The 12,308-nt window shown below is 47.4% G+C and overlaps 1 protein-coding gene across 1 annotated transcript in view; it reads right to left on the bottom strand.

Moving 5' to 3' along the window:
* EML3 (EMAP like 3) overlaps window positions 1–12,308 on the bottom strand; it is a 159,304-nt gene that overhangs the window by 122,532 nt on the left and 24,464 nt on the right. The window contains exons 3-4 of the mRNA XM_075326548.1: window positions 7,618–7,681; window positions 3,666–3,935 (exon numbers count right to left, since the gene is read on the bottom strand). Of these exons, the coding sequence (XP_075182663.1) occupies window positions 3,666–3,935; window positions 7,618–7,681 (334 nt within the window). The remainder of the gene's footprint in view (window positions 1–3,665; window positions 3,936–7,617; window positions 7,682–12,308) is intronic.

Genomic DNA, 12,308 nt, shown 5'->3' with positions numbered 1-12,308 from the left:
GCTTTGATTGTAACTGTACTCTGACATATGTATATTCTGTAGATTCCCTATTGTATATATTGTAGTTTCTAGTGTGCTTTAGGCTGATTAAATTATATAATTAATCTTGGGCTGTTCTGTTATCTCGATCTTGAATCCCACGTCTGTGTGTTCGGCTAATAGTTACCGTGAAGCGGTTGGTGGCAGCGAGTTGTGCCAAGGATTATTGTGGGGAGGCCAGTGAGATTCGGGGAGATTTTATATATTCCGCCCGCGGAGGTCGGGGGAATATATACCCTACTCTCACCGGGGACCCTTCAATAATCGGCATAAGTAGTATAGCGGCCTCCTTGCTTATTGTCGGGCAATTCCATAATTGGCCTGACTATAAGAGGGGCGCTAGAGAGCGCGTCACGTGCTCTGTCTGTCGGTCGGAAGGTATAAAGGAGGGGTGACCCCCACTTGTTACCCCCCGATTGTGACGTACTGGTAGCCAGCGCGGGGGATTTCTGAGTGACCCCCCCGGTGGTTTGTGACAGGGAATAACTAGCAAAACCTGACACACCTATTAGATATTCTGCAGCACCTATCAATCAAATAAAGGGTACTTTACACGCTGCGATATCGGTACCGATATCGCTAGCGAGCGTACCCGCCCCCGTTGGTTGTGCGACACGGGCAAATCGCTGCCCGTGGTGCACAACATCGCTAACACCCGTCACACGGACTTATCTTCCCTGTGACGTCGCTCTGGCCAGCGATCCACCTCCTTTCTAAGGGGGCGGTTCGTGCGGCGTCACAGCAGAGGAGGGGCGGAGATGAACGGCCGGAACATGCCGTCCACCTTCTTCCTTCCTCATTGCCGGTGGAGGCAGGTAAGGAGATGTTCGTTGTTCCTGCGGTGTCACACATAGCGATGTGTGCTGCCCCAGGAACGACTAACAACATCGTACCTGCAGCAGCAACAATATTAAGGAAATGTACGACGTGTCAACGAGCAACGATTTTTCACGGTTTTGCGATTGTTGATCGTCGCTCATTGGTGTCACACGCTGCGATGCCGCTAACGGCGATGGATGTGCGTCACTAAAGACGTGACCCCGACGATATATCGGTAGCGATGTCGCAGCGTGTAAAGCACCCTTAACAGTGCATTTCACAAGCTTTACTTGCCTGTATTTCAGAAAGTATACATCCGATCTCACAACTAAAGGTATGTATAGAATCAGCATGATAGTGGCAGTATAGCACTGGCTTTAGTTTATATAGGAAAATCCTGGTGGTAGGTCCTCTTTAACAGTACAGTAGTCCAGCATTTTGGAAAGCACAGTGACCCATAGCCAATACAAAAATAGTCAGGACTATCATCAGTCAGGATAAATTGTTGAATACAGAACATATGAATCTTTTACTAAAATATATTTTCTTTAAATTAAAAAAAAGCTTAAAAAAAAAAACAACTTAACACCAACTTAAATTGAGCCTAAATTGTACACAATTATCCTAGATTACTATCAGAAGTATCAGGCAGATTGTCCTCATCCTGTGCCTCTGTCGCAATGTAGTGGAGGCCTTAAAAATATGGATTAAAGGACATAGAAATATCATAAAGAAGGCTAGATGTGATGGGTTCCTCCCATGGCAGATTATACTTGCCATGATGGTAACATAGTAACTGGGAATAGGGGCTCCTAAACTGGTCCTCAGGCTAGGGGGCCCTAACTGTCCCTTATCCCAGAGGTACTTCTAAAGGTGAAGAGGTCTGGACCACCAGCGTAGCCCTGACTCCTGATCAGCCCTGCTCTAATACCCCTTCAGCCCCAAACCAGGAGAGGGCCGGGACTGGAGTGGTAAATCCCACACAGAAAGACAAACTAGGGGAAACCAAATACACTCCCAGCAATCACTCACAGAGGTATAGACAAAACATGCTCAGGAGGAAATAAAGAAAAGGAAGGAAATAATCAGATGACAAGAGTATTTCCACAACATACCACAGTAGCATACTGCAGTTCACTACAAGCTGGCTAAGCATACACATAGATTGGAAGCATGTAAGAGAGGATTCCAGCAACTTTTAATGGCTGGAAACGGCCTTGATAGGTCTTCAGAAACCTATGACCCTAGCAGCAGTTCACAGGCCAGCAGAAATTATCTCCTGCTACACCGATCACTAGTAAGCACACAACAGGTTGACGCCTGGCTCTAACTAAGCAACTCTAAAGCACCAGGTGGCGTGTCAGACTCTGCAGTGTGAACAGAGTCAAAAGGCGCTATGACACCTGGCGAGTTTGGAACTGAAAGCACTATGACAATACTGTGCTCACACGTATTCAACTGTAAATTGCTGCAGATTTATGGCGCAGTATCTTCACCACAAACCCTTGGCAACTCTGCAACATCTCAACACGGACCATCATGGACAGTGTAGGAATGTAAGCAATGATGGCAGCATGCACACAATTAGGCCGGGGCCACACGGGGAGTACTGCGATCCTCGCATGACACTCGGCTCACACTGGCAGCACAGCGGAAGCCGAGTGTCATGCGAGTGTCAATGCAAATGTGGTCCGATTATGTGATCGGATCTCAGCTGTGGGGGACGGGCCGGCACTGAGGAGGGGAGGGCCGGCACTGAGGATGGGAGGGCCGGCACTGAGGATGGGAGGGCCGGCACTGAGGATGGGAGGGCCGGCACTGAGGATGGGAGGGCCGGCACTGAGGATGGGAGGGCCGGCACTGAGGATGGGAGGGCCGGCACTGGGGATGGGAGGGCCGGCACTGAGGAGGGGAGGGCCAGCACTGAGGAGGGGAGGTCCGGCACTGAGGATGGGAGGGCCAGCACTGAGGATGGGAGGGCCGGCACCTAGGAGGGGAGGGCCGGCACCTAGGAGGGGAGGGCCGGCACTGAGGAGGGGAGGGCCGGAACTGAGGAGGGGAGGGCCGGAACTGAGGAGGGGAGGGCCGGAACTGAGGAGGAGGGGGGGCGGCACTGAGGAGGAGAGGGCCGGCACTGCGGAGGGGAGGGCCGGGGATTTATCTCCCTCTCTGCTCCGTTGCCGGCTATTGCCATTCTCGCCCTGCACTCGCAGTACACCGGTGTATGGGAGCGCAGTGCGATCTTTCTCCCGCCCCATAGACTTGAATGGGTGCGAGAGAGACAGACTCGCATTACAATCGCAGCCGAGAAGAAAAAAAAAAAAAACGCTCATAGGTGCTGGCACATAGGTTAATATTGGTCCGAGTGGAATGCGATGTTTTATTGCATTCTACTCAGTCCGAATTCATGCCGTGTGTCTTAGGCTTTAGACTATGTGCACAAGCTGCATTTTTGTTTCTTCAGCAAAACACGCACTCTCTGGCAGAAAAATGCATGAAAAACCGCATGTGTTTTTTGCCGTGTTTCGGGCACGTTTTTGCCCATGTGTTTTTTCACTATATTCAATGGAATAACGCAGATAGAAGTGATATGCTTCTTCTTTTTTCTGCATCCAAAACTGCAAGGAAAAAAAAAGCAACGTGCGCACAGCATTTCTGAATTCTCAGACTTTGCTGGGGACAGAAATGCATGCAATTTAGGGCAACAAACTGCACCCAAAAATGCATCAAAAACTGCACCGTGTGCACAGGGCCTTAGATATAATTCTGTAAACTTTAAGTCAATGCTTTCACAGCACGGCACTTACAGCTCCTTCTTGTTCAGTCTCAGTGGCGTCACAGCACGTACAATGGCCGCTCCATCTTCTTGTGTTGGGCTTTGGGAAACCTTTTCCACCTCTTCAGAGTCAGCAAGGCCATCAGCAGATTCTCCATTGACCGAGTCATTCTCACATGTTACTGTCCCATCCAACGGATCTAGTCCGTCTTTGGGGTCTTTATCAACCAAAGACCACTCTGTTTGTGTTCCAACAGTACAAAGTGCACAACTGTAATCCTGCGCCCTTTCCACTGGCTCACTGCAAAAGAACAGATTAGTTAGGAGCAGTTTATAATTCTGTGCCAATGTCCCCGATATGTTATTTGTTAGTCATAGCAGGTCGTGTTCTCCGCTTCCCTTAACTATATCCATTCATCTCCTTGTACAAACTTCCTGTTTATGTGTGCGGCACTTATCCAATGTTCGTCACGTTTTTTTGGCTAATGGCAATGACAATTTTAGACTCCAACTCTAAGTGCTCCGAGCTTTTTATGTGCAGTGTTATAGCAGAGGCGATCGCTTTGAGTATCATTATTTTCTATATTCTGATATCAATTTTTTTCCCAGAGGGCAATGCACCTAGGATTTCACTGTGTTGAGCGCCCTCGCTGGCTGCTGGTAGTGTTTTCTCTGGCTGGTCTCCCCGAGATCAGTGATTGTTTTGTCTTGTTGGTCTACTAGGCATTGTACCCGCCTAGCCAGAATCCTACTCCACACTGATGAGGGGCAATACCCTGAAACAGCTATCTGTGGATGGATACCTGGCCTTGGTATTTCCCTTGTCATATCTTTAAACTCGTCAAGAGCTGGATATTGACTAAAAGGGACACTTAATATGGTGGTTATGGTGGTCTCCTAAAAAGAGCCACTCCTTGGCTAGGTCCTTCCCGGAGGGATATCTGGCTAGTTTCTGTGTTGAGACTCCTAACAGAGGCTCCATGGACTTGTTTGATCTGATAATATCAATGAAAGTTAAGGAACTTTTAACACTAGAAGTCCCAGAAATTTCGAGCTCCATAGGGTTCCAATGGTAGAAATGTTAAATGACCCCTCTCTGGGACTTCTAGTGTAAGGGGTACTTTGCACGCTGCGACATCGCTATTGCGATATCGTCGGGGTCAAATCGAAAGTGACGCACATCCGGCACCGGTAACGACGTCACAACGTGTAAAGCCTAGATGCGCCGATAAATGATCGCAAAAGCGTCGTAAATCGGTGATCTGTGTAGCGTCGGTCATTTTCATAATGTCGCACCAATAGGAGATACGATGTTGTTCTTCGTTCCTGCGGCAGCATACATCGCTGTGTGTGAAGCCGCAGGAGCGAGGAACATCACCGTACCTGCCTCCACCGGCTATGCGGAAGGAAGGAGGTGGGCGGGATGTTTATGTCCCGCTCATCTTCGCCCCTCCGCTTCTATTGGCCGCCTGACGTGTGACGTGCACGACCCGCCCCCTTAGGATGGAGGCGGATCGCCGGCCAGAACGACGTCACACGGCAGGTAAGTGTATGTGAAGCTGCCGTAGCGATACTGTTCGCTATGGCAACTATCACAAGATATCGCATGTGCGACGGGGGCGGCGACTATCGCGCTCGGCATCGCAAGCATCGGCTAGCGATGTCGCTGCGTGCAAAGTACCCCTTAAAGGTCCATTTAGATATTCTATACACTTGTGGGAACACTACGATCATTAATACGATTGTTCTGTCCCCATGCAGCATTATTTTTTTCAGTTTAATTTTCCTTTAATTCATTAAATGTATGTCTGCAGAAGGAAAGTAGTATCTATTTGTTGTTTTTTTTATCTTGTTTTTTGTTTTTTAATATAGAAGCTATTTAGTTTGCAACAATTTGGACTGTGCAGAGATATTGGGGTCATATCCAACTAAGGTTAACATCTGCATGTTCTCCTCATATGTAGTTGGGTTTCCACTCACATTCCAAGGGACATACTGATAGGGAATTTACCGTAATTAGTGAGCCCCACTGAGGACAGTGAGTGATGGCAAGGTTGATAAAGAACTATATAAGCAAGCAAAACAAATAAAAATATTCCAAAAAAAAAAAATCACTGCGGATTGCCGTATTGGAGACAAACCCATTCTTCTGACAATGTCTGTAAGGACAGTACAGCAGTGCATAGGTGGACTTATCATTAGTGCAGCCACTCAGGGGCCCAGGAGGTTAGGGGGCCACCACCACCTCCAAATCAGGTAAAATTGTGCTATTGGGCTGCAAAAAGCCAATATATTGTGCTTGCAATGGAGCCCTTTTCTCTCTGTGTATGCCAGGGCAGCAGGGTGTATGCATCATGGTGGTTTAAATAAATGGAGGATGATGGTTAAAGAAATGTCAATAGACTATTACAGTCTCTAGAAAAAAAAATGAGTAAAGACTTGTCTGAGAATAAGAAATGGCAGGAGGGATGCATAGAAAGCCCTATATAAGTATATTGTACATACTGCCCTATGGTGATCCTTTTTCAGTTTGGTGGGGAGGGCACTGCTTAAAGGGAACCTACCATCAGGTTTTTCCCTTATGAACTGTGACCACCACCAGTGATCCCTTATATACAGCATTCCAGAATACGGTATATAACCATGCCGCTCTATATAACATAAACCTGTATAATACTCACTTAGGAGGTGGTCCGGTCCATTGGTCGTTACTGTTCTCAGTCCGGTTCCTCCTCTCTGCTACAATCTCCATCCTCCTTCTACCCAGCCTTGTATGGATGACACATCCTACATCATCCACACAGGTTGGCATTGCTCTCCTGCGCAGGTGCACTTTCATCTGCTTTGCTGAGGGCAGATCAAAACTACTGTAATGCGCAGGTGCAAGGAAACATCAAAGACCGCTTGCGCATGCACACTACAAAACTATGAGCTGTCCTCAGCAAGGCAGATCAGACTGCGCCTGCGCAGGTCCACAATGCCGACCTGTGTGGATGACGTAGGACACGTTATGCATACGGGCCTCAGAAGGAGGACCGCAAACGCAGCAGATCAAGAGCAGCGACACTTATTAGACCGGACTGCCCCCTAGGTGAGTATTGTAAAAGTGTTTTACGTTATACATAGCGGCCGGGGCTCCTATATACAGCATTCTAGAATACTGTATATTAGAGCTCACAGGTGGTGGCCGAAGCTTATAAGGGAACAACCTGGTAACAGGTTCCCTTTAAATAAGGGATCGCTATAAGCCCAGTAAAGACTATAAGAGCAAATAAATAACCTGCAGTAGGGATCACCATACATGAAAAATTGCAAAAAACACACTAACAATTAAAACCAGAAATATAAAACAAAAAAAGGTTAAAAAATACAAGACCTGCCCGAAATAGGGCAAAAGCCATCCTACATAAAGGTGAATATAATAAGGGTGCATATAAAAGATCCACATATATATATATATATATATATATATATATATATATAACACACATAGTATGTATAATAAATAGTGATAAGAAACGTGATCGCCACTGCTTGTTACTTGCTCGAGTATCCCATTGCCTTCCATTATACACGGTACTCGATTCGTGCTGAAGTCCCCAATGTTTGATCGAGTAACGAGCAGTGGCGCGCACGCTCACTCATCACTAATAAGAAGGTGGAATAACCGTACAGACATGTTCTGTATATGTGTACAGAGCTACAGATTGAGTAAAAATGCAATCTAGTGTACTTGTAAGTTAGTACTTCTAGTCCAGTCTAGAGAAATATGAACACGTCCATTGTTTACTCTGCTGGCTGCAATCAGAGAATTGGGAAACTCTGCAGATTACTTTTTTTTTCAATCCAAATTCTCTGTAAAAACGTCTTATTTGGGCAACAGAAAATGAGCCAACGTCTCCCTTTCACAACTATTTATTTAAAGGACTAGAGCATAAAACGATAAGATGCATTGCATAAATGTGATCTCAGCACTGCGGTACCTGATAACTTTTGCTGGTGAAGAGACCTCACTGCCAGTCTGCACAATGGAGGATGAGGAGTCGCCTGCAAATGTAAAAACAATCCCTCAATAACGGCATTTATTACCAGGCATAAAAGATATGTTATCTTTATATGCTGCAAAGATACGAGATACACTATTTTGCCCTGTTTCTACATTTACAATCATGTTCTGATACCCCTGCTCAATAAACCCATCTAAAGGCCCCGTTACACGCAACGACGTATCTAACGATACATCGCCGGGGTCACGAATTCCGTGATGCACATCCGGCATCGTTAGCGACATCGTTGCTCGCGACAGCAATGATTGTTGAGGACGCAGGTTGTTCGTCGTTCCCGAGGCAGCACACATCGCTACGTGTGACACCTCGGGAACGACGAACTACAGCTTACCTGCAGCCGCCGGCAATGAGGAAGGAAGGAGGTGGGGGGGGATGTTACGGCCGCTCATCTCCGCCCCCCCCTGCTTCTATTGGGCGGCCGCTTAGTGATGCCGCTGTGACGCCGCACGAACCGCCCCCTTAGAAAGGAGGCGGTTCACCGGCCACAGCGACGTCGCTAGCCATGTAAGTCCGTGTGACGGGGCCTAGCTATCTTGTGTGCCACGGGCAGCGATTTGCCCGTGACGCACAACCGACGGGGGCGGTTACACTCGCTTGCAATATCGCTGCGTATAACACCCCCTTTAGGCCATGTGCCCACGGGACTTTGTACCTGCGGATATATCCGCAGGTTTCCCGCAGCAGCTCCCCGGAATCTGCAGCTATCCACAGCTGCGGGATTCCAGCAAAATATCTGCATTAAACCTGCGGACATTCGTGCGACTTACCTACGGAAGTCCCGTCCTCTATCTCCATAGTGGAGGGCCGGGGTTTCTGCAGGAATAATTGACATACAGTTACGTGTGGCTGCGGGACATACGCAGTATATTCCCCAGCCGCACGTATCCGCAGCGTGGACACAGACACTCCCCATGTCCCATAGGATAACATGAGGAGTGTCTGTACTTGCTCAAACCTGCAGATTTATCTAGAAAACCAAGATAAATCCGCAGGTCTTCCGCGGTAAAATCCGTGGGTACAGAGCCCCATGGGCACGTAGCCTAGGGGCCCCGTCACACACAGAGATAAATCTTTGGCAGATCTGTGGTTGCAGTGAAATCATGGACATATTGTTCCATTTCTACACAGCCACAAACCTGGCACTGATTGTCCACAATTTCACTGCAACCACAGATCTGCCACAGATCTGCCACAGATCTGCCACAGATCTGCCACAGATCTGCCACAGATCTGCCACAGATCTGCCACAGATCTGCCACAGATTTATCTCTGTGTGTGACAGGGCCTTAAGGCTCTGTGCATACAGCGCGTAATTGGGATTTTTGTCACAAAACTGCATGCACATCCTTTTGCCACCAAAGTCAATGAAAATCCTGAAGTTTTGTGCACAAGTTGCCTTTTTTCCCCCTTGCAGATTTGGTGCAAAAATAAATATGCAGCACATCAATTCTTTCAGTGTCTTTGCCTACTTTTTTCCACCCCAGAATGCTTGAAAAATGCAATGGAAAAAACGCATGCAAAAACAACACCGAAAACACTGCAAAAATGCAAGGTAAAAAGGCAGTGTTTTTTCCTGTCAAGAGATGCAGAATTGGTGCAGAAATTTCTGCAACCAAATACTTAATACGCGCACAGAGCCTTAGGGTACAGTTTCACTAGTGTATTGCTTCCGACGCGAGAGCATCAGTAACGATATGCTAATAACCCTCTGCTGCGAGCGTCAGCCGAGGGTCATGCAATCGGATCACAGCTGATGAGAAGAAGGAGGGAGCACTTTCTCCCCATCTCCTCCGCTGTCTGTCTATTGAACTGCAGTCGGATGACATGCGAGTGCAGTGAGATGTTTCACTTGCTCCAATAGACTTGTATGGGGGTGCGTGAACCGAGAATCGCTGCCAAACGCAGCATGCTGCTATTCATTCCACATGCCGCTATGGCATAAGAAATCAATCACAGATGGACACTGCGCCATAGTTTTGCACTAGAGAGTGCAATGCGATGTTTTATCGGATTGCACTCGTCCGTGCAAAACGCAAGTGGAAGTGTACCCTTAGAGAACATATTCACATGTGATGGTACAATAATGCAATAGGATAAACTCCTTTGTGAATTATGCGCATGCAATTCTGCAGTATTTTCACCATATCTGAGGTTGTGCGTGGTGCAATAAGTGATGCAGCTCTCTGCATAGCATATACCCTACATTGGTATACTACAGAGCTACAGGCCACTGGAAGCCCATGAAGTCAACAGGGCAGGTCTCAGGCCTGGTGAGCTGTACATTTTGGGAATGAGATTGATCGGGGGGAGGGGGATTTTCAGGAATACCTTAAATGTCACCTACCCACTGCCTAGCCAGGGACTATTGTAGGGTCATCTCAGGGCTCGGTGACAGATAAGGAACCTGTATAGGAACTGGCTAGGGGTGCAGAATACAGCAGCAGGTAAGTGAGAAGGTGTCCATCTTCCCTCTCACTAACGCTAGGGCCCATCATTGTTAGTGTCCCCGTTGTACCCCTTGCTTGTCGTGGTGTTAGCCCTGTTTTGTTGTGTGTTTGGCCTCACGCCAGACCTACCATAGTCTGTGTGAGACAGATGAGGAATATTGAGGGAGATTTCTAGAAAAGTGAGGAGCCAAAGATGCTTGAAAAGCAAACTATGCAGAGACGAGTTCTGGCTGGGAATGGTCATCAAGAAGCCCAGGACAGATGGAGAAGAAACAAGAAAGTGTGTGAATCTAGTCAAAGCAGGCAAGTATTAAGGAAAACTCTATACTTTAGCACTACAAATTCCGCAAGAACAACTTCACCGATGACAAGAAGTTCTTGAAGAATGGTTCCTTGTCATTGTAAAATCAGGGAAACATTTCCATTCATCAGACTCCACTGAAAAAAAATTCTATATACTATTGAAGGGCAATGTTTTCTCGAAACGCGTCACTGATTTTACAATGAGAAGTAACCAATCTTAAGTAACGTCTTCTCATCAGTGAAGATCTTAAAACATTCAGAGCTTAAAAGTGTCATCTTTCCTGCATACTTACCTACTTTTACAACTGAAAATTGGCGCGGATCACTGTGAAGTGGTATACACATCAGAATACCGAAAAGTATCAGTTGAGTCCTCCAAAATTTGCCCCGGTTGGAAATAAGAGCATACTTTTTCTCAACCAGAGTCAGAGCAGTTTGTGAAAATGAGTGGGCACTTCCCTAAAGGGGGCTTTACACGCTGCGACATCGCTAATGCGGAGTCATTGGGGTCACGGAATTTGTGACGCACATCCGGCCGCATTAGCGATGTTGCTGCATGTGACACCGATGAGCGATTTTGCATCGTTGCAAAAACGTGCAAAATCGCTCATCGGTGACATGGGGGTCCATTCTCGATTATCGTTACTGCAGCAGTAACGATGTAGTTCGTCGCTCCTGCGGCAGCACACATCGCTCCGTGTGACACCGCAGGAACAAGGAACCTCTTCTTACCTGCCTCCCGGCCGCTATGAGGAAGGAAGGAGGTGGGCGGGATGTTCCGGCCACTCATCTCCGCCCCTCTGCTTCTATTGGGCGGCCGCTCAGTGACGTCGCTGTGATGCCGCACGGACCGCCACCTTAGAAAGGAGGCGGTTCGCCGGTCACAGCGACGTCGCCGGGCAGGTAAGTATGTGTGACGGGTCTGCGCGATGTTGTGCGGCACGGGCAGCGATTTGCCCGTGTCGCACAACAGATGGGGGCGGGTACCCACGCTAGCGATATCGGGACCGATATCGCAGCGTGTAAAGTAGCCTTAAGTCTAACCACCATCCTCTTTGTCTGATCTCAAAGAGGTCATCTATGAGTGACTGAATTTAACTCTATAGTGTTCACTTGTTCAAATAGTATAAGTGGCACCTACCACTATAAGGTCACTGTATGGGGAGAATATTGGCCTTTCTATAGCCATTTTGTATTTAGTTCCAGGATGGTGGTAAATCAGGCACTGAGGTGGTGATGTGTGGTCAAGGTGTTAGTCCTTTGTATAGCGGTAGTACATTGGTTACAATATGACTGTACAGAAGACAGCCAAGCACTGGGAGCCACATCCTCTTCTGCGGCTGCCAGTGCAGCAAAACCTTTCTGAGCAAAGGATGCAGCTGTCAGTATTTGGGTTGAAATTGGTCATGTCTTGGGACTCAGACCTGCTTTCTACAGCCAGGAGGCATTTATTTCTAGCAGTGGTACTTCACTTTCACTTTTTTTTGTGATTTCTTTCTATCTTTGCATGCCTTACTGATTCAGGGTTATAATGCTCCCCCACTTCCCCCACTTCCTAAGGAGTACGAGGAACACTCAATGGCCAAATAAGAAGTCAGTTATCTTTTCCTCATCCTATTGTTAGGGTTATTCCAGCCTGCGCTGGGGCTACTAGGAACAAACAGTAATAAACTGAAGTGGAAAGCAAGTAAAGCAAGGCAGCAACAAAAAGGACAACAAGGATTAACGCCACAACCACTCAAAAATTATACACTCAACCACCAGTAAACCTGTTTAAATCCACCTCTCCCGTCCACTATAGACTAGCTATAGCTGGCACTAAAGGAACAGTCCAGCCAGCATATATAGGAGGAGAGT

This window comes from Anomaloglossus baeobatrachus, chromosome 10, assembly GCF_048569485.1.
Source record: "Anomaloglossus baeobatrachus isolate aAnoBae1 chromosome 10, aAnoBae1.hap1, whole genome shotgun sequence".
Taxonomy (NCBI): Eukaryota; Metazoa; Chordata; class Amphibia; order Anura; family Aromobatidae; genus Anomaloglossus; species Anomaloglossus baeobatrachus.
Note: the sequence above shows the minus strand (reverse complement) of the source record. Positions and strands in the feature narration are given on the sequence as shown.